Raw genomic sequence first — 22,600 nt, forward strand, 5'->3', positions numbered from 1 at the left:
TCAATATTAAATTCTCTTGGTGTGATCATGACATTGTGTCCATGTAGAAGAGTGTCTTTCATCTTTCTGGAAGTCACTCACTGCAGTATTTTTTAGGGGTGAAGTATCATGAGGCCTACAACTTCCTAACAGTCAAATATCTTAGGAAAAGGACTTATCTACACTTGATATCTTTAATTTCATTCTCCATTCTCTCTTGAACCCATATCAATCTCATCCTCCTCTTTTCACCAAATTGTTCAATACCACTTATGATCTCTACATTGCTAAATCCAATGTTCATTCTTAGTGTCTATGTTACTGACCCATTTCTCACTGAAATGCTTTCTTCACTTGGCTGTCTAGATACCCCACAACCCTAAATTTCCTCCTGCGTTTTTGGTAGTTTGTTCCCAGCTGCCTTCAGATGGTCTTCGTTTACCTCCTCAACCTCTGAATGCTGGAGTGCTCCAAGGATCTGTTTCTGAACCTTTATTCTTTCTTACCTATAATCACTCCCTTGATATTCTTCACTTTCAGAGATCCATATAATAAAGATTACCAAATTTATATCTCCAGCCCTGACCTTTCCCCTGAACTCTGAACTGTTTATCAGCCTCCTTGGTGTGTCTATTTCAACACCTAATAGACATCTTAAACTTAACATGTGACCAAAAATGTTTTGAGGTTCCCTTGCAAACCTGTTCCTTCAATCTTCATTATCTCAGGATCACTGCAATAGCCTCTTGACTAATCTCCCCAACTTTGTCCTTGCCTCCCACTTTAAGTTACTCTCAAGATAGCAGCCAGGGTGATACTGTTAAGATTAAGATCCCCTTCTCAATCTATCTATATGACATGATGGATACTAATTAAACTTATTATAGCAATCACATCACAATGTAAGCTGAACTATTACACTGTACAACTTAAACTTATCCAGTGATATATGTACATTACATCTTGATAAAACTGAAAAAAAGTCAGATATTATCACTCATCATCTCAAACACTCCAAAAGCTCATCTCACAGAACAAGTTTGAACCTTTAAAATAGACAACAAAGTCTTCAAGATCTAGCCTCACGTTACCTCTGTGACCTCGTCAATTGTTGTTTCTTTCACTTACTCGAAGTCACACTGCTCTCCTTGTTCTTTCCCAAACATGATAGATAAAGCTATGGCATGCTCCCTGGTCTCTACTTTCTTTAGTCTCTGCTCTAGTATTCTTCTTACTAGAGATCCATCTGTCTTCCTCTTCATCAGAATACAGGATTTATGAGGTCAAGGATTTGTATGTTTTGTTCACGTGTTGTCTAGAATAGTTCCTGGCATACAGTGGGTGCTCAATAATTACTTGAAGGCAAGTTGGGGTACTGAAGAATGTTGAATAGAAAAAAGACCAGCTTTCCTTTCACTAGTGTGTATTAAATCAGAAATAACTAGGGAAAAAAGATTTTATCATATCTAATTTCTTTTAAGCTTGTAAACACATATTATTTGTTCATATTCTGGATTAAATTTCAAAGGTATTATTTATATACAGCTTGCACTATCTGTAATAAAAAAATCATTATATAGAATAATTGAACTATTATTCTAGGGGAGGTTTAGTATATACGAGATAGAACTGATCGTGCATCATTTATGTTCATATTAAAAATTCCCTAATGAGGCACATTTGTGATAAAGGCCCTTTAAACTATTACATGCAATACTTTCTCTACTCGTCAAAGTGAGTCAGGAAGGATACCTTTTTAGAAACACACTGAGATGGAAAATACTACTCTGCATACATCAAAATAATGAATTACAACCCTTTAAAAATCTTTAATTCAACATTTTTACTTATTTATAATCACAATTAATAAGGCTGTATTATCACATTTCCATAAGGAACTAGACTATCAATACAAAGAGTAGCTCATTCTAGTTGTTAAACCCATGTACCTGTTATGTGCCTCCCTTAATATTTCCCCTTACGGAATGAAACTCCTGATGTTATTGTACTGTATAACCAAATGTAAAAAGATAGGAAATTTAAACAGTCTAAACTAAAATTCCTTTTAAAAAACAAATCAACAAACTATACTCCAGTAAGTGTTAGTGATTAGGAGTACTTATTTTTCTGAAGAGCTTAATATTTTGGAACGTCAAGCCACAGAAAAACCAATGAGAGATACAGTACAATCTCATACTGACACTGTGTGGTTTACTCTGGTATAACACCACAAAAGTCCTGGGGTTCAGGGTAATTATCACTGGGAACACAGATGTCTTAAGACAGAAAGCCAACAAAATACACATTTGATGTAAATGGTACTCTGTAGCTTATAAGGTACCCTTTATAAATATTCAAATTAAGCAAGAAAAGGTATTATTAGTTCCACTTTCCAAAAGAGTAAAGTGAGATCCTGTTAAGATTAACTTACTATCTCATTTAACATGTCTAACATGTAAAATACCCTTTATATTTACAAATACCCCTGTGTGCACATACATATTAAGGATTCACTGGTAACAACCATACCTTCTCTGGGGCCTTTAAAAATACAGTTAAAAACATAAAAATGCATTATGTATCAGAACATCAATTCTCCACCATTCAACTAACAGTAAAAAAATATATACACAATGTTGACAATAATTCCATAGAACTGGAACCTTTACTCATTGTTGAAGGCATTATAAACTGGTACAATTCAATTGCATTTCTGGGAAGCTAACCTATGAAAATAATAGAATATATGGAAAAAGCTATAGATTATTTATAACATCCTAGATGCTTGGCATCTGAGATTTAAAATTTGGGTTTTGACACTGGTAGTTTTAACAGCTTGTGAGAGAACCACAGGTTGATCCATAGCATATGTAAAGTTGCTATGTGTGTCAGGAAATCATGTAACTAATGAGTAAGTAAGCCTGACTGCCAGCATTAGCTTCTTCTTGTGGTCTCTACTAGTTCTCCAAGCTTGGAGACATTTCTAAAATGGGGGAAAAAAAGAAAAGCGTCTTTGTTAAAAAATTGTTTTTAAAAGTAAAATTCCCCAAAATAGCAAGCCAATTATTTGGCTGGTGATAAAAGTGAAGAGATCTAAGAAAGTACTGATATTTGTGGGTTTGGAATCATTAACAGCTTTAAGTCACATTTCTTTTCAATGCCACAGTTCTATTTTGGTGAAGGATCAGAAATATGGATTAAATATTCAACAACAGAGAAATGATCAATTAAAACCACAATCTGTCTAATCACTTAGCAGCTGATGTAGGGTAACAGAATTACATATATTTTTTACATTTCAAAATATTTTATATGACATTAATATTATATCCACAAATAAAATGGTCAAGATAAAAATGTACTGTTAAACAGAACAGGGAACAGTTCTTAATTCATTTCATGAGATCACCATTAACTTGATATCAAAAACTAAGGACACTGCAAAAAACAAAAACTGTAGATAAATATTCCTCATTAACACAGGTATAAAATCTTTAACAAAACATTACTGAGTTTAGAAATATATACAAATCATAGTACATCATGACCAAGGGAGGTTTATCCTAATAAAACTACTGCTTAAAATTTCTGGTTAGAGACATAAATTTAAGTATCACTTTTTGGTATTTGCACTACATAACTGTGTTAATAAAGACAAAGATTAGATCTGGTCCACTCTGTAACTATGAAATATTTGCTACAAAACTTCTCGATCAAGTTAATTTTAAGTTTTTGTAATAGATAAAACGAATATCTCAATTAAAATATATTCATTCAAAATATATTAAGTTCATTCTAAGAGTAGAATTAAGCTATAATTACAACATATTTGACTTTAAAGATAGAGTGACATTTTTTAGAGTAAAGTCAAGGATCTCAAGTAAAAAGTTTCTTCACAAACATTCCCAAATAGTGAGGTGGTATTGCCTATTGAGACTCACTGACAAAGGGTGCTCAAGTCCTTAAAGCAGCCTTTGTGTTCTTTTGCTGGACAGGTCTGACAATACAAAGAATTCCTCTTTATGTTACTTTGAAATCTACTTTACTTCATCTTTCTTTTATCCAGTTGTAAAGGCACTAAGTTCTGAGATAATAAGAGAAATTAAATCTTTATTTACATATTCATCCTGCAAGTACCTGAAAATAACTATTAAATCACTTTTTACGTTTTTCTTATTCAGACTAGATTGAGTTCTCTCAACCATTGTTCACATGATAACGCTACTGAACTTCATTTTTCCTTACCAAAACTTCCTGCAAAAGCCAAACATTTCAAACAAATGGTTATGACATAGCCCAGTTGTTTTAAAAGTAGTTAGTATTAAAAATAGTTAGTATTAACAACCTTTTACAAGTGTTAAAAGTAGTATTTTTTCATCTAGAGGCTGGAAGAAGTAAATCCACATCTAAAATTATACCTACCTTTACAAGACAATATATATATGTAAAAACTAATCTGCAAAATCAATATTGTTTGCAAAGGTATGCGCTAATATGCCAAGGACTGTTGAAAAACTGCATACACTGGAAAACAACCCTTGTTTATCCTGGTTTTAATCTTTCTTTAGCTCTGACATGGTTTTATTTATTTATTTATTTATTTGGGGGGGGGGGGAGGGAGGTAGAAAGAGAGGGAAAGAACCATCAATGTGTGCTTGCCTCTCACACACCCTCAGCTGGGGGCCTGGCCCAGAACCCAGGGACGTGCCCTGACTGGGAATCAAACTGGCGACCCCACAGGCCAGCACTCAATCCACTGAGCCACACCAGCCAGGTAGCTCTGACATGGTTTTAAATAGTATTGCATTACTCTAAAAAAGAGTTGAACAGTGCAGTTATAAAAATCACTTACTATGCTAACTTTTTGACTATTCACAGCAAAACTGAGATGGAAAACTAAGCATTACACATTGTGTATTAGTGAAACCTCACTAATTAAGGTATAGTAAGGGTTATATGTAAAAAGTCCATTTACGAATTACATATTTTGAAAAAAGTTTAATGACTTTAGAATACACGGTACTGGACTGAAGTTTCTACATCCTGAGAATACTGGAATTAAAGGAAAGGTTTACTTTCATAAATGAACAGAAATAATTTGTAGTTAGTAAATCAAACCAAGAATAAGTTGGCAAGAGTAAAAACACTTAGTCCCTAAAAAATTGAGAATTAAATGATGTATAGAGATACTGTGTTCACTTCCTCCCTAAAACATTCCTGGAAAACAAGATTTTTAAAGTTTATGTTTCCAAACACAAGTTAATCTTATTTTCTGTCACATCCAAAATGCACTCTACCTGCTAAAATGAAGAAAACAAGTCAACATTTAGTTAGTATCTAATTCTTACCTGGAACCCACTTAATTTCCATTTCCATATCATTTTCTTTTCTTTTCTTTTCTTTTTCCTGAATAATCTGCAAGAGCTGTCGATATTTAGCAATTTGTTCTTCGTCATCTTTCTGACTTTTTTTTGTTTTCCAATCTTCTTCTACACTGACTTCATCATCTAACCCCAAAAAATAAAAAGTATTTAATGCACAGGAATAATTCATGTCTAACTCTAGTGTTTAACGGGCACCTTCTTGAAAGATGCTGTCAGACCTACTTTATAACAGTTTATCAAAATCAGACTTAAACTTAATATTAAATGAATTCAATCAAAAACTTACATCTTGTTTATAATAAAAATCAGTTGTGATATAAATTAGCACTGTAATAGCAGTACCCTTGGGAATCTCCCTTTTTATTGAAATTCGTATTTAAAAATAATTCTGTTCCCTATAAGCAAGGCAGCAGGGGTGACATTTTATCCCTCTTTATGTTCTCCACTAGTCACCAAAAGCTTTAAAACGTTACTGTCAATAGAAGGAGGTAAAATATTGTTGGGATGCATTTGCAAGATGGATTCAGCTGTTCATGCTGAAGAGATAGATGAAGTAAGTTGCTTGTAATCCAAAACAAAAAATAATGAGTCTTTTCCATCTGATGGTGAGCAAATACTTGCTCAGGAGGATATCATTAATACATTAATAAAAATGAGTAAGTTAGAAGTTTATTTAATTAATTTCCCTGTGTAGAAAAAATATTCACATTTCTATTTCCTGATTTCATAAAAATAATTAGAATAAAGAGGAACAGTAAATTCATGGGCAACAAATACCAAAGAAAACGAATACGTGAAAACTTAGTTTGCTCTATTATTTCCACTGTAATTCTCCAAGGCAAAACCATAAATTAAAAACCTGGGTTTTAATGCAAAACATACAGACTTACTGAATTGACTAAATGTCCCAATAAAGAAAAATTTAGAAGCAGCAAAAAGAAGATCCTCTCTTTTATGAGCTATGGCTAAATGGTAACTAAAAATGTCCCATATTATTAAGCATTTAGCTGTGAAACATCAATGTTAACAGACTGTCCTTGTATCTTTAAAAAGGTGATATGGAAAAAAGATTGGTTAAGTAAATGTTTTTACAGTTTTTTTCTCTAAATGAATAAAAAATAGTCCAGGACATTCTTTCCATCCTATCACACTTTTACATTTTCACTTGAACAGCTGAAATTCATTTTTTTCCTGTTTGTGCTTTGTGCCACAATAATAATGTTGGATGGAATTCTGTCATGTATCCCGTAATTCAATGGATAAAACATCAGGAACACATTAACAAAATGGCAATGTATTTCTTTCTATTAAAAGCTTACTTCTGAAAACATAATTAGAAGCAAGCTCCTTCCAGGTTGAAATTTTAGTGGTAAGTCTCTGATGGCTTACTTTAAATTGATTTTTTCCAGTACTAAAATTTACTTTCTGAAACTCTAAAATGTGGGATAATTCATGTAGGTCTGTTTTTTTCCAGTTTAAGAAGAATGCTCTGTGAAAGCATTAGTACTATATAATGAGTAAAAAATTAATTGTAACAGTAAGAAGCCCTGCAATTATCTCTTAATAAACAATATCAGGAACATCTAGTAACTCTAAGGCATTCAAACATACTATTGTATCTAATAGAGGTACTAAATTACAGATTAAAGTAAGCTTGCAACAATTAGCATACTGAAGTAAAATGCATGCTTTAAAAAACTTAATGAGTAATATATTTCACATGAAAAGTCCTCCTTAATCCTTAAAGCTTTAGGAGTAAGAATACATGTATGAGGTAGAATACTAACTATTCCATTTGTGGAACACAGTGCAAGAGTAGTACTTTACGAAAAACAAAAATGAAGCAGTATCTTCAGTAGTCTAAACGAAATCTTTCATAGATTCCTTTTTCTTAATCATAGGATCTTAAGAAAGTTAAGGTTTAATGGACCTAAGATAATACTAAAAAAGCATTTTAGGATTTAATTCAAATTCCCAAACAGGGCCCAATCCAGTATAGGAAAAAGGGGTGTTTTGAATTTATTTTAAAAAAATGAGTTATTTTAAGTACACAGTATAGACTTTTTAAAAATATACTATTAGTCATTTCAATCATAAAAACTTTTTAAAAAAATAAAGATGTAGAATAGATAATTTGAAAATTTCTGCTTCCATTAATCATAAGCTACCACTTCAGACCGACCCTTTCACTGAGGACATCAAATTAGGTTAAATATTTAACAAACCTTTTAAAAAACTTGAAGGGGGCTTTAAAAAAAACCTTCAAAAAAACTGACAAGTTAGTGAGGAATAACAAAGTCAATATCAAGTAGAATGGAACACCAAAGAGATGATCCCAGAGTTGAAGACCTTTTTTAATCTGAGAGTATTTACTGACCCACAAAAGAAACATCTGCAGGACTAATTACAGTCTGGGCAGCCTGGTAATGCCAAGAGGACAAAAGTTAAAGATCATAAAAGAGGTGATTTCAACTAGTACCCCTACATTAAGCAGGGGCCTGGGGGAGTACATTCTCAGAGCAATGGTCCATCAGCAGTAAACCAGCCCTCATGAAGACTTTCATCACCCAGGAAGTCCAGGGAAATCTCAAGTGTTAAATTGCAGTAATGTGGTCCCAGAATGACTAGGGTAAATGACCAGATGAGGTACTCTCACCTCAAATATCAAATCAGCACACACAGTTAACTAGGCACACAAGTAAATAAGAGAGAACTATCTTGTAAAGTATGAAATCAACCTCAAAATGTTTGAAGTACTAAAATTATCACACAGACTACAAAAACATGCTCGCTCACTCTGTTTATGAAAATGAGCATGTTAAGAGGATCTGTAATGAGTAGAAAAAGATATTGTTGATTTGAAAAATAATTAAATAGACCTTTACAAGTAAAAAAATACAATAACTAAAATTAAGAATTCAATGGATAGGTTTATCAGCATTTTTAACACTGCTGAAAAAATAATTAGCAAACTGAAAGATAGGTCAGAAGAAAATATCCAGAATGCAGCACAGGAAGACAATAGATAAAAAATATAGGAGAGTAGAAACATGGAAGTTACAGTAAAAAGACCTAACATATATTTAATTGGAGTCCCAGACGGAGAGGTAAAAAGAAATATCTCAATAGGTAATGGGTAAGAATATTTCAAAACTGATAAAAGATACCATGCCACAAGTTCAAGAAACAACAAACTCCAAAGCACAAGAAATAAAAAGAAATTTACTTTAGTTCACGGTAAAACTGCAGAAGGACAAAAAGAAAGAGAAATCTTTAAAAGCAGTCAAAGGTAAAAAAAAAATCCAGACAACCTTCAAAAGACTTAAAAAATATTAAGCTGATAGCTTGGACTTCTCAAAAGTTATCAGTGTACAGATGGAAAGGACTATCCATCTAGAATATTTTACCGGGGAAGGTATCTTCACAAGTGAAGGCAAAATAAAGACATTTTTTTAACTAAACTAAAACTCAAGAGAGTCTGACACCAGCAGACACTACTGGAAATTATAAAGGATTTACTTAATGCAGGAGAAAAATGACCTCAGAAGTATTAGATTTAGAAAAATACAAAGAGAAAAAGAAGTGGGAAAAATGTGGGTAAATTTAAACAAACACAGTATAAAAACAGTAATATTAATGTCCCTTGGGACTGGGAAAAAAAAAAAGAATTATTATACACAAGAAAACATGAAAGTTGTTTTAAGATTTCTTATCTTATAGAGGATGGTGAAATATCAATTACCATTGGACTTTCCTAACTTAAGGATGTAAGTCATAATTTCTCAGACAATTGCTAAATAAAGAGAAAGAGTCTACTTTCTAAACTAGCTGAGGAGAAAAATGGAATGTAAAAAATATTCACTCAATTCAAAAGATGTTCTTAGTTTTAAAAAAGGGTAGTAATAAAGCATTTTATTGGTTTATTAAGATACTGCATAACTGTGAACCATGACAAGTCTACAAGGCTAGGCTTTTTTTTGGTTAGGTCAAAGTTTTGAAGGAAGTGTTTATGGATAAAGAAATTCAGGTTAAGGAAGCATTTTTTTTAATAAAAATATCAATTGCCATCTAAGGTGTATATAATACATGGGAGTATGCTTTGCAGACAGTTTAAGGCTTAGTCTGGTACTCCCTTTTAAGCTACTGCCAAAGACGTATTTCCATTAAGTCTAGATTAGGCGTTTAAACGCTTACAAATGTAGAACACCAGAAGATTAACAAGTACCTTGCAGCCCATCTTCTATCTCATCCTCATCTTCGCTAGAGGAAGCTAAGTAAGCTTGAAAATCCATGTCCAAAAGCTCTTCCTTTTTAAACTTCCTGTTGAGCGTTGTAATTCTTTCATGATCAGTCTCGTCCCAAGTGATCTCCACCTTTTACCAACGAAAAAGAAAAAATAAATAAAAATGAAAATGTCAGCCACTCAAAGTTGTTAAAGAATACCGCTAACTTATATGTTAACAGTAAGCTAAAAAGGTTAAGAGATGCTAAAATAGATAAATGACATGCTTAGTAAAAATTATTCTATTTGTGGAAACAATCATTTCAATTAATTTGTATCTCTGACCACCTAACTCTCTATTTTTAAGATACTTTATTAACGGCGGTAAAAATTCATCAGTTTTTGGAATATTGTGGTGAAAAGATATTCTTAAAATGCACTAGTGAAAAAGTTAGCATAATTATGAATCAGTGAAAACAATTTTTTCAGCTAGAGTTCTAGGTAGTTCAGGTCTACAAGCTTTGCGAAATCTACTGAAGCTTTCAACACAATTTCAGTGGGGTCTGCTTTCCAAAAGATTGAGAACCGCTGATAATAAAGGCATCTACTGACTGGAAGTAGAGTAAACCCTATGACACATGAATTTATCTGTAACATGATGGGTCCGGTGACTGGCTCCTGTCCTCAACACAATCCCCATTCCCAGACAGGATCCTATGAGAGGTTTTATCTTCATCAGAAGGTAGGTCCTATATCCTTGGTTTTTCTTGCAGTCAGGTAAATCTCCCTGAGTACTAATTAACCAAGGAATCTGATTCTTAAAATAGCTGTCATTATCCTGGCTCTAACCAGCCACAGGATTCAGAATTATCCCTATTTTGATAATTAAGCTTGAGCTGATGACCACAAAACCATTGCTGGATCTGGGACAGATATGGATAACATAGCCGGGGCCCTGGAACTCCAGACTGGCTGGATAGACAGGCTTGCTCTGGTTCTTTTCTTCAGTTTTAAAAATAACATGACTCTACATTTTATGTGACTTAATCTTTTCTTTTCTAAAAATGTTTTAATTTTTCCTTTTTAGTCTTTTTATTTATTTTTATTTTTAAAAATATTTTTTTCCTTTTATTGTATTTATTGAGGTGACACTGGTTAACAAAATTATACAGGTTTCAGGTGCACAATTCCACAACATATTACTTACTAAAGAATCTGCACACTGTATTGTGTGTTGTGTGTTCACCACCCCAAGTCAAGTCTCTGTCCATCAATACTTATCCCCCTATACTCTCCTCCACCTGACTCCCCAGCAGGGAGCGGGTATTTTAGACTTCACTTATACATAATGGTAAGTTTTAACTATACCTAGTAACTAATGAAGGCCACACAGTGCCCACCACAGCATGCATGTGAAAGATACAGAAGTCCCTCTCTGCCCCCATCCCATCCTCAGAAGAGAATGGTGGTTTGTCACAAGAAAGGCAGTAGTAAGCCTGCATTGCTGCTGCAGAGTCCAGTTGTGGACAGAAAGTTAATGGGCGGCAAGGGGGAGGGGCAGGGGAGAGAGAAGAGAAACACTATGTAGCAAAATAATAAACTAATTCAATAAGAATCTTTTGATTGTGGATTATTCAGCATTAAGGTGATATCTAGCAGTCCTGAATTATTCTTCTTCAATTATTCTTACAATTTTGGATCTTATCTGCAGGAAAAATGTGATCCTATTTTAAATTTTGATTAAGTTTTAACTGTAATTTGAGGTAATCTTCCCACTACCTCCTTCCCACCCCCTAGAATATTAATAACTGGCATATTACTTATTAAAGAATCTAGTTGATTAAAAGTGTAAGGAAAAGATAGAAGAGAAAAACACATTTTCAGGTTATTGATTCAGGCTTAAAAGCCTAACAAAAATCTGTAAATAGGTTCAAACAGATGTGGTAGATAAAAATGCAAATACACTTGTGTCTCATTTTATTTTTACTTGTGCATTAAAATTTTGAATATTGTCCACCTCTAAATATATAGTAAATACTACACAAAGTCTTTTCTTAAAACAATATATTCCAGCTACACATTTTTAAAAGTTAAGAAATACCGTTGATGTTCCCATTGCAGAAGATGTGAAATATTTTGGTTTATATGCTGTTAAATCCACTTCTGAGGCTACATCCTTGGGCTCATCATCAAAAGTAGTATCATCTGGTATAAACCTAAGAAATAAACAAGTTTATTTAAACATATGCTGCAATAATAAACAACCACAGTTTAGATTCTCTTCTAATTAGTTGTAGTTTATACATACATACCATATAAAAGTTTCTATAGAACACACATGTAGATGAGGAAAACAATGTTAGAAATAACCTTGGCACAAAATTTCTGTGATTCACAAGCTGTAAGTCTGTAATTCCATTAAATTTAAGTGAACTCTGTGTAGGTAGAAACCCTGCATTAGGAGTTAGTTAATATGAATCAGGTGCAAACACACATGGGTCCCTCATGTTTCAAAAAGACCTAGACTCATGTTAGCGTAGTCATTGCTTTTCTACATATTATTCTGAAGATCAAACAGAATTATTAATGGTTAAGTTTTCTGAATATAAAGTATCGTATACATGAGGTGTTACTGAAAATAAGGAAAAGCTTAAGTTTGATTCTTTAAGACTAAAAAATCCTAACAATCTTATCTTACAATTTTTTTTTCCACAAATAGATAGCTGTTAAATGTAAATTAGCCATTATAATTGTTAGACAATTCTCAGGATTCTGGCCAAGGAATTGGGGGTGCTGGGGAAGCAGAAATAAAGACTCCATGGTAACTGTATTTAGCTTTTGTAACTTACATAGATTTTAATTCCTCAAGAAAAGTATATGCTGCATATTCCATCAGAAATGATTTTTGGGAGGATAGAGAACATCTGTCCAAGATGGTGGTATAGGTAGATATATTTTGCCTCCTTGCACAACCAAAAGGACAGCAACAAATTTGAAAACAAAAATAACCAGAACTGCCAGAAAATCAAACTGTATGGAAGTCGGACAACGAAGGATCTAAAGGTGAAACATTCATTTACACTGGTAGGAGGGGCAGAGCGGACCCATGGCAAGGCAGCGGCTGGAGGATGAGGCAGGTGAGGTGGCGGCTGGTGGACCAGGTAGTCCCATATTTGCATGTGGATAAACCGTGAGGAACAGCTGGGGAGCGAGACAGACCATGCAATCCAGGGTTCCAGTGCAGGAAAAGAAAGCCTCAAAACCTCTGGGGGTAAATACGTGTGGGGGTTGTGGCAGTGGGATAAACTCCGAGCTTCACAGGAGAGTCCGTTGGAGAGACCCACAGGGTCTTAGAATGTACACAAACCCACCCACCTGGGAATCAGCACCAGAAGGGCTGAATTTGCTTGTGAGTAGCAGGAACTGAAAGCTGCCGAGAGCTGAGCAAGTGGCATTGTTCTCTCTCGCACCCCTACCCCACACAGCGTCACAACGCAGTGACTACCTAAGGCTCTGCCCATCCCAACATAACAGGCATGCTGAGACAAAGAAATATGGCCCAAATGAAAGAACAGATCAAAGCTCCAAAAATAGAACTAAGCAACGAACAGATACCAACCTATCAAATGCACTGTTAAAACACTAGTAATCTGTATGCTCATTGAATTGACTGAGCATCGTCACAAAATGGAGACAAAAGTGAAGGCTATACAGAGTGAAATAAAAGAAAACGTACAGGGAACCGACAATAAATGGAAGGACACCGGGTCTCAACTCAACGATTGGGAGCAGAAGAGATAAATATTCAACCAGAACAGAATGAAGAAACAAGAATTCAAAAAAAATGAGGAGAGTCTTAGGAACCTTGGGGCCAACTTGAAACTTTCCAACATCCAAATCATAGGGGTGCCAGAAGGAGAAGAGGAGCAAGAAGTTGAAAACTTATTTGAAAAAATAATGGAGAACTTCCCCAATCTGGCCGAGGAAATAAACTTCCAGGAGATCCAGGAATCTCAGAGAGTACCAAAGAAGTTGGACCCAAGGAAGCACACACCAAGGTGCATCATAATTAAGTTATCCAAGATTAAAGATAAGGAGAGAATCTTAAAAGCAACAAGAGAAAAGGAGACATTTACCTAAAGGAGTTCCCATAAGACTGTCAGCTGATTTCTCAAAAGAAACCTCGCAGGTGAGAAGGGGCTGGCAAGAAGTTTCAAGGTCCTGAAAGACAAGGACCTACATCCAAGATTACTCTATCTAGCAAAGCTATCATTTAGAAAGAAGGGCTGATAAAGTGCTTTCCAGATAAGGTCAATTTAAAGGAGTTCATCATCACTAAACTCTTATTATATGAAATGTTAAAGATTTATCTAAGAAAAAGAAGATCAAAACTATGAACAGTAAAATGACAAGAAACTCACAACTATCAACAACTGAACCTAGAAAAGAGAAACAAAAACAAAAACAAACAACTAGAACAGGAACAGAATCACAGAAGTGGAGCTGTGGGAAAGGGGGAGGTGTGAGAACTGGAGAAAATGTACAGGGAATAGGCAGCATAAATAGTAGGTACAAAACAGGCAGGGGGAGGTTAGGAATAGTATAGGAAATGGAGAATCCAAAGAACTTATATGCATGACCTACAGACATGAACTAAGGGCAGAGGGTGAATGTTGGGGGAAGGGGTGGTGTAGGGGAATAAAGGCGGAAAAAAATGGGACAACTCTAATAGCATACTCAATAAAATATATATTAAAAATGATTTTTGGGGAGAGGAATGGGTAACTAAGATTCAGTACATCTATACAACATCCTCTTCCAACTGTATTTCTGCACACACTTAGTAGAAGAAAAACAAGTATTTTTGTTTTTGAGATTTATATATTCAACTATTACTAATATGCATGCTTCTACATTTTGGGGCAGATGAGAAAAGGTTTCCGTAGATAACAGGATGGCAGTAGAAAACAAAATAAAACAGTGAAGGCAACTTTTTCCATAGTCATTGATCTGATTTTCTAGGCACTGCCAGAGCTTATTCTAACACTGCATGGAAATGTCCCCAAAAGGAAATAGAACAATCTTGAAATGAATATTTAACATCAATTCACAATAACCAGAGTATGCCATTCTAACAAATGTTTGTTAACTACTATTTACACATTCAAAACAAGCACCTCCTACTGACTTGTTAACTTCTTGCTATATACTTAAGGACACTAAAATTCTTACCCCAAAATATCAATTCCAAAATTTTTATTTGTATTTTTCTACCACTTGGAATGCCTTTGAAGTATTAAAGGCATAGTGACTATGAATTGATGCATTTTTATCCAACGCATTTCACTGTAAGAACAAAGCTGCTAACAAACCTGCATACAAAGTAGTGGTTTCTATTGAAAAGTGTCACAGTAGAATGGTTTACTGGGTTCCAAAAGGACTAGGCTATGATAAAATGGTATAGTAGTTCAGCTTCCCATTTCCTTAGAACTGATATTCAAAACCACCTAAGGGTTTTCCGCTCTGGGTCAGGAGTTGGAGCACATGGTGAAAATAATGCCCAAGTCTGAAGACAATGCCAGCAATTCCATTCATTGACCTCCTGAGCAGCACTTAGAACAGTTCTGTCCAACAGAACTTTCTATGACGGTGGCAATTTTCTGTATCTAAGGAAATGGATTTTAAATGAAAAAAATTTTTTTCGTACTCCCCTACTAACACACATTATGCAGTCAAGTTTCCCACGTTTCGGGAAATTGCAAGAGTCAGCACATCTTCAGTGCAACAGATAAGCCTTGCACTGGGAAAACCACCTTTGTAATCGTGGTATCTCCCCTGCCAGCTAAGTATTTTAAAATTTTTAATTAAATAAATTTAAAGAGCCAGATGTGACTAGTGGCTACTATACTGGATAGCACAGATCTAGAGATACCGGTTTATTAGCAAATTCCTTTGCCCCCCACTTTAATAAAATAAAAGTAATTCACCTGGTTCCTAGTTCTAAAAGACAGTTGCAAAGTAATATCTCTACACATAACCCATCATCTTAAAAACACAGCTAACATATTTGAAAGGACATAAATGTGGGGTGGCTCATACAAAATACTTTTATCATTTTCTCATTCCCGTTTTCTTAAGGGTGATTTTCCATAGGACAGAGTTCCTCCAAAAGCAAAAAATCCTCTTTTAAAATATAAAACAGCATGGAGCACTACCAATTCTAACATTTTTCTTCTTGTAACCACATTTACTACAATATTAAATTGGTGAGACATACACTGGATTACCTTAGATCTATAAATGAACAACTACTTTCAAATTCCAGGCCATCACAATCCTCATAAATTTTAGCAGCTGTTTCAGGAGAATCACAGTCTACTACTGCATAATAGTACTTCAGTCTTTTAAATTGATAATCTCTCAATTTTTCTCTAGAGGTCCTAAAAAGGGAAAAAAAAATCACTAAGCTTACTTATACAGAAACACAAATACCTACTTCCCCTTAAAAAATAATGCAATTGTTTCAAGAAAAACATATTACAACCTCCATACCAATCCATCCTTCCTTCATGACTTTGCCTTTATGAATGTTAAAAAACACTTTAGTTCAATTTATTATTTTGATGAGGTACAAAATAGGTATTTTGTTTGGAATTTGATAGCTAGAAAAGGAGAATATAAGAATTACATATGCTTACCTATGATTTTAATTTTTAAGAAGTTAGTTTTTAGGTGTGTGTTAACTTTGGTACCATGTATATACCGTTCTCAAGAAAAACTAATGGACAAGCACTGTATTATAAAATATACTAGGAAAGCATTAGCAATAGTTATGAAGAAATTGTGTTGTCAAGCCATAATGGATATTAAGTTTAATTTCACTTAATTACAACATATTGTTTGAGGGTCGTCATCCGTTCTCTTCAGCCATCAATAATATAGTACTTAACTACCATCTTTATTAAGTATACATATGGCTCCACCTAGTGGTTTAAGAACTGCCTTAATTTTTTTTTCTGTATTACATTACCAAAGAACTTGTTACCAATCTTTTATTTTTGTATTTAATTAGGCAAGTTAGGTAATTTGAATGCAAATAGAGTTTGAATGCCACTTATATGGAAAGCAACATCCCACAAAAAAGGTAATAATTATTTTCATGAATATAGAAATAGAAATATATACACAAAATATTGTTGGAATAGTGTGCCACTTCTGACAGAAGTTTTACTCTACTCTGCAAGCTGTTTTAACTTTCAATGGCATGTGTAACTTTAGTCCTAACTATTAAAGTGACCAGAATTCTGAACTACTAACATGAACTTAAAGGCTTAGTTTTATTATCTATAGTGATTTAATACCAGTCCTTTTCAGGGGCATCTTCAGGAATACTTAATAATTCTACTGGTCCTTGAACTTGCTCTTCCTTCATCCTCTCCTTTCCAAACTCCGAAGGATATATCTAAACACAGAAAAAGATCAATGTAATGAATATTTTCCTTTTCTTTCAACATCTACACCTGCCCAGGTCTGTAACGTGAGGTTACAAATGGACTCAGTGAAAACAGCAAGGATAACTCACTTCCGAACCCTCTATAGGAAGCTAAAGCATTCTGAGGAGTCTCCTTAAAAATAGTCACTCTGGCTGGAGAGTAACGGGACTGTGACTTGGGAACAAAAATAGAACATCTTCATATAGCAACTAGGACAATATGGTACAGGGGTCCAAGGGAAAAATTAAGAAAAGCAAAACAAGATTCTAAGCTTAAGGAACTCAATGCAAATACACACATGAAAAATGACTGGATTAACTAGTTTACATAAAACATACAAAAATGATTAAAGAAATATATACAACATAATGAACAAAAACAATTTGTAATACCCACCTTACCTCTAAGTCATATCATTTATCCAATGCTTTCCCTAAAGACATTCCTTTTAATATTGGGTTGGTTAAAAAGCTCATTTAGTTTTTTTCATACAATGGTTTCAGTGCTTAGTTGTCTTTAACTTCATCACAAACAATTTTGTTAGATTGTATTGTGACAGCTGTCATATAATCATGCATTAAAAAAAACAACTTATCAAAATTGGTGAATTTTTGTGTAGCCATCTTAATATTGAAGGTGGAATAAGATACACAGCATTTTTGGCACATTAAGCTTTATTATACCAAGAAAGGTAACAATGCAACTAAAAAACAAAAAAAGATTTGTGCAGTGTATGGATAAGCTGCTGTGACTGATGGAACGCCATCAAAAGTGGTTTGTGAAGCTTTTTGGTACTATCGACACTTTGGCTAAAAATTCTTTCCTGTGGGGCTGTCTTATGCATTGGAAGATGTTGAGCAGCACCCCTGACCTCTCCCCACTAGGAGCCAATAGCGGGAGATGGCCGACATACTCAAAATATCCAAATCAATAAAGTTATTGGTGAAAATGAAAAATGTGTCCTTTATTTTACGGAAAAAACTACACAGACTTTTTGGCCAACCCAATAGAAAGGGACTGATGACAACCTTACGTAGATTGGATATAGTCTTGGGTATAATAAAAAGGATTCATTCTTATTAGGATTTGGTATTTTTATATCTTGGCTACTTTTGAGAGTGAAGAAATATAATTACATTAATTTGCATTGTCTGATACTACTAGGCTGAAAAAACATTTAACTAATACAATTTTTTTTTGGAATTGTGTGAAATATGCAATTTATCAACTTGGGGATCAGAGTTTCTTTTACTACTTTCAGTTGCATATACTAGTTTTTGATGTAGAATTTAAAAATACAAGCATAATCACCTGTTCATTCTTTGTGCTTTTTAAGTCTAGAAATTTCTACTACCAATCTCCTAAAACATAAAAGTTAACAAAAACAAAATTCTATTTCTGTGGTTTGACTTCTAATTGTTTTCCTTTATTTCATCTAGAGTCTATTTTAGCCTTTTATGAGGTAGGGATCTGAAATAAGTTCTCTATACAAATACTTGTCTCAATATCATGATCTAACTCATCATTTGAAGTCTTCTTTTTATCTATGCAATTCCATTAATTTGTCCCCTTATTTTTACCCAGACCTGTTCATTCTCATAGCATTATAAAATGTTTAGGTATTATAACTGGTAGGGTTCTTTTATACTATTATGATATCTCAAAAATTTATTAGTCATCTTGTTTATTCTTTTAGGTGATTATCAGTATCCTTTTTCTTAACTTGAACTAAATGTTGATTGAAACTACACTAAAACTGTAGAACTAACATCTTTAAATAATAATTATTTTGAGCTGCTTCAGGTGCTGTACTAAATACTCAGCATGAGATCCTTTTCATGCAATCCTTATAACTACACTAGGAAGTAGTGTTGTTATATCTACTTGTCAGATGAGAAACATTTCAGAGGTTAATAAAATGCTCAAGGCCATATAGCATTTATCAGAATCAACATCTGAACCCCAACCTTTCCCCCCAAAACAACAAATAAAAAAGATTTGAAGGTAGGTCTGTCATACTGCAAAGACTGAATTCTTAATCATAATGCTGTCATTCTAAAAATATGGTATTTAAAAATTTAAGTTTTTCAAATTTAACCAGTATTATAGTTTACTTCATATAGGTCATGTGTCTAACGTAATTCCCAAGGATTTTATGTTTTTGATGCTAATAAAAGTAGGATTTTTCTTAATTGGTTAATGCTAGTAACAAAGAATGCAATTTATTTCTTAAATATTTATCATATCCTGTCCCTTTTACTGAGCTTATAATAGCTTCTCCATTTATTTAGGGTTTTAAATTATTTACAATCATAACCCATCAATAATGATTTTATTCTTCCTTTCTAACTTTTATTATTTCTGTTACATCAGTTTTATAACTGTACTAAACAATTTCCATATATTTTCTTTAAAAGAAAAATGATTTAAAAAAATGAAAATGAACTTAAAATGCTCAGAAATATTTACTTCAAAATGAAATCAATTCTCACCTTTACAGAGAATATAACACCTCCTTTAGGTTTAAATGAGTTGAATAGAGCAAGCAAATCTTTTGCCTTTAATCTATCCCAGTCCATGTTGCAAACTGCTAATCGATGTGTAATCTAAGAAATGAGAAAAACTTTGAATTACATAATCTGTCGTTCCCAATGCCTGAAAAATAAAGATACTAAAAAAATATAATGCCTCTTTCTCCCAAATTCTGAAATCATCAATGTAGTATTTATCTAAAGAGTCATGTAAAAGAGACCTTTAGATCACCCTATAGTAAAACTGTCAACAGAAAGTAATTCCTCTTGGCAGTTCTTGAATCAAAGCATGATGATGAGCTCATTTTGTAACTACCAAGTCTGTTAAGCTATTTTGCCACCCCTCCATAAAGGAAGTTGGGTTTGGTACCCTGCAACATTTCTAATAAGTGCAATAGGATCTGAATTCAAGTTACTTTCTAAAAATTTATGTGATTTTTAATTATTTATGTAGAACTTCCTTATTTGCTTGAACAGACATCAAATTTATATATTCTGTATCAAGAGGTTTTAATCACAATCATCATCAAGAGTATTATTTAAGCTTTTCCCAGTTAATTTGACATCAGTCCTTACTGTCCATAAAAGCTACTTGTCTCTCCATAAATGATCTCATTTATTCAAAAGATTACCTCATCACCCCGAGGAGCATCTTTATCTAGTTCTCTCCAAGCATGCTCAAAACCAGATTCCTCTGGAAGTAAATCTGCCATATCTTCTTCATCTTCGGAACTAGTTTCTATATTTCCTTTACCTCTTGCAAGATCAGGGCCACTGTCACTTTCATCCTCCTCCTCACTATCATCATTTTCATCTTCCTCTTCCTCATCATTTTCATTATTGTCATCATCATTAGCTGAATCTCTGCCAACGCCTGTAATTCCATCTTCAAATTCTTCATCACTTCCTATTTCACTAGCACTTTCTAAATCTTCCTCCAGAACATCTTTATCAAACATTTTACCACCTGTTGACTTTTCATAATCACTGTGTCTTGCCACTATGAGTGGAATCACTGCAAATAGGTAAATGAAAGAGAAATTAAGAGACTATATAAACACTGAATTAAATTGAAATCCAGTAAAAATGTAATTTCTATGAAAGAGACTAAAGGAAAATATAAATTCAGCAAAATTCATGCCTAATCAAGTTACTTAATGGACCAGGTCATGTAAGTAGATTCATACATTAATTCACTATTTATGGAGTGCTCATACACAATCACTGGAAAAAGAAAAGTAATCAGTGCTCTCAACGAACTTCCAGATGAGTGAAGAGGACACATGGACAGATACTGATCAAATAAAATCAGTCATATCAATACACATTTAAAACATAGAATGAGGATAGGTAAAAAGTAGGAATGTTATATAATGCTATTAGTTGTTACTTGAAGCATGAAGAATAATTAAGTAAACCACGGTTTAACAGATAGATTAGGGAAATGTTCTGAGCAGCAAGAAAAGCATATGAAAAGATCCACTAACAGAAAAAAGGCTGGAAAGCATGTCTAGATCTCAGATAGCCAGGAGTCAAGTAAGACATTAAACTGAAGAGTTACACTATCCAAAAACCATGTAGGGTTAGACTTTCTTGTAAAAGTAACGAGAAGCCACTGTTGTTTTCAAAAGGAAAGACATGTGATTTGCCTATTGAGAAGATCACCCTGACTGTGCTGTAGAAAACTGACTGGAGGGAGTCAAGAATGGATGTGAATAGAGAGAAGCGCAGTACGTACTTGCAGCAAGAAATGGAAGATAGCACTAAGTTGGTGGCAGTAAAAATGTAAAGAAGAGAATTGAGTCACTTCTAACTTTCAGTGAGTCGGGAGGTAAAACAAATAGTAATCAGTGACAGAGAATTGGAGAGGGGCAATGTTGGGAAAGAACCAATTTGTTCATTTGGTAGTGGCGGATCACCAGTTCAGTTTTTGGATATGTTGAATTGGAAGTGCCCTTGAGCCATCTTAGAAGATATAGCAAGAAGACTGTTGGCTATAGCGTTTACAGCTATGTCTCAGAGACAAAATTTTTGACTTATTCATGTGTTATGATAAATTGTGATGTGAATGACATCATCTATGAAGAGAGCAACATACCAATTTTACCTTTTCTGCTAAATCTTTAAGTTTGTAACTAACATAGTTAGCAATATATGAAGACTGATTTCACTTAAATATTTTTAGCCCTCATAATTCTGAGAGGGCTCATTTTCTATTTCTAAAACAACCTTACGTTTCTGTCTACTGTGTGTATATATAATATAGATTATCTTACACGTTTTATTTATCTTTAAGTAGGAACTTAGTTTAAGACTAGGAATGAAATTGGAACTTAGTTTTTCTCTTGGTCCTATAACCTTGTAATAGTCATTCACTGGCTAAATATTTATTATTAAATATCTACTATGTACAAAATATTGAGCAAGGGAAAAGGGAGATGATCTGTAATATGATCCCATGCTCCTGATGAGTTTCATAAACAAATCATTTGCTGATTTATGAAGCTATATTCTAAAGCACCACAGAGAGACACATCTAAATTTACCGGCAAAGAGGTATTTATAATAAGGCAGGCTTCACAAAGATGTCATATTATCTGAAACTAAATGGAAAGGGTTTTTTATTTTGAAAGGAAAAGTAGGAAATGTGCTTTTAGAACCGCAAAGAGTGAGAGTAATAAAAAATAACTAGCCAGTAGATTTAAAAAGCTAAAAGCAGGGATTATCATAATTCTGTATGTGGGATTGGAAAAACGCTACCATAATAGTGAAAGAATGTTACAGAAATCACCTTTAATCAACATGCTTAGAAATAACACCGTGGGGACCTAGCTCTATCTACTATTTCAATATCTCTCAAGCATTAGTTTGCATTATCACCAATATTTTTCATTACATTGAATATTTTAAATTAAATTTTAAACATTAACTTTGTTCTAAATAAAATTCCTGAATTAGAGATGTATTGTTTATAATTTTTTAAGACGCTGA

The 22,600-nt window shown here is 33.7% G+C and overlaps 1 protein-coding gene and 1 non-coding gene across 3 annotated transcripts in view; both read right to left on the minus strand.

Annotated features, from left to right (window-relative positions):
* Window positions 1-22,600, minus strand: part of ESF1 (ESF1 nucleolar pre-rRNA processing protein homolog) — a 62,776-nt gene that overhangs the window by 35,312 nt on the left and 4,864 nt on the right. For both annotated transcript variants that reach the window (XM_054574071.1, XM_054574070.1), the window contains exons 3-9: window positions 20,242-20,624; window positions 19,571-19,684; window positions 16,947-17,047; window positions 15,873-16,025; window positions 11,687-11,801; window positions 9,589-9,736; window positions 5,328-5,486 (exon numbers count right to left, since the gene is read on the minus strand). In XM_054574071.1, the coding sequence (XP_054430046.1) occupies window positions 5,328-5,486; window positions 9,589-9,736; window positions 11,687-11,801; window positions 15,873-16,025; window positions 16,947-17,047; window positions 19,571-19,684; window positions 20,242-20,624 (1,173 nt within the window). The remainder of the gene's footprint in view (window positions 1-5,327; window positions 5,487-9,588; window positions 9,737-11,686; window positions 11,802-15,872; window positions 16,026-16,946; window positions 17,048-19,570; window positions 19,685-20,241; window positions 20,625-22,600) is intronic.
* LOC129071005 (U1 spliceosomal RNA) lies at window positions 15,270-15,435 on the minus strand. The gene has a single exon (XR_008529175.1). It is a non-coding gene; the product is annotated as a U1 spliceosomal RNA (small nuclear RNA).

This window comes from Pteronotus mesoamericanus, unplaced genomic scaffold (genome assembly GCF_021234165.1).
Source record: "Pteronotus mesoamericanus isolate MK-2021 breed Mesoamerican mustached bat unplaced genomic scaffold, CSHL_Meso_final contig_25, whole genome shotgun sequence".
Lineage (NCBI taxonomy): Eukaryota > Metazoa > Chordata > Mammalia > Chiroptera > Mormoopidae > Pteronotus > Pteronotus mesoamericanus.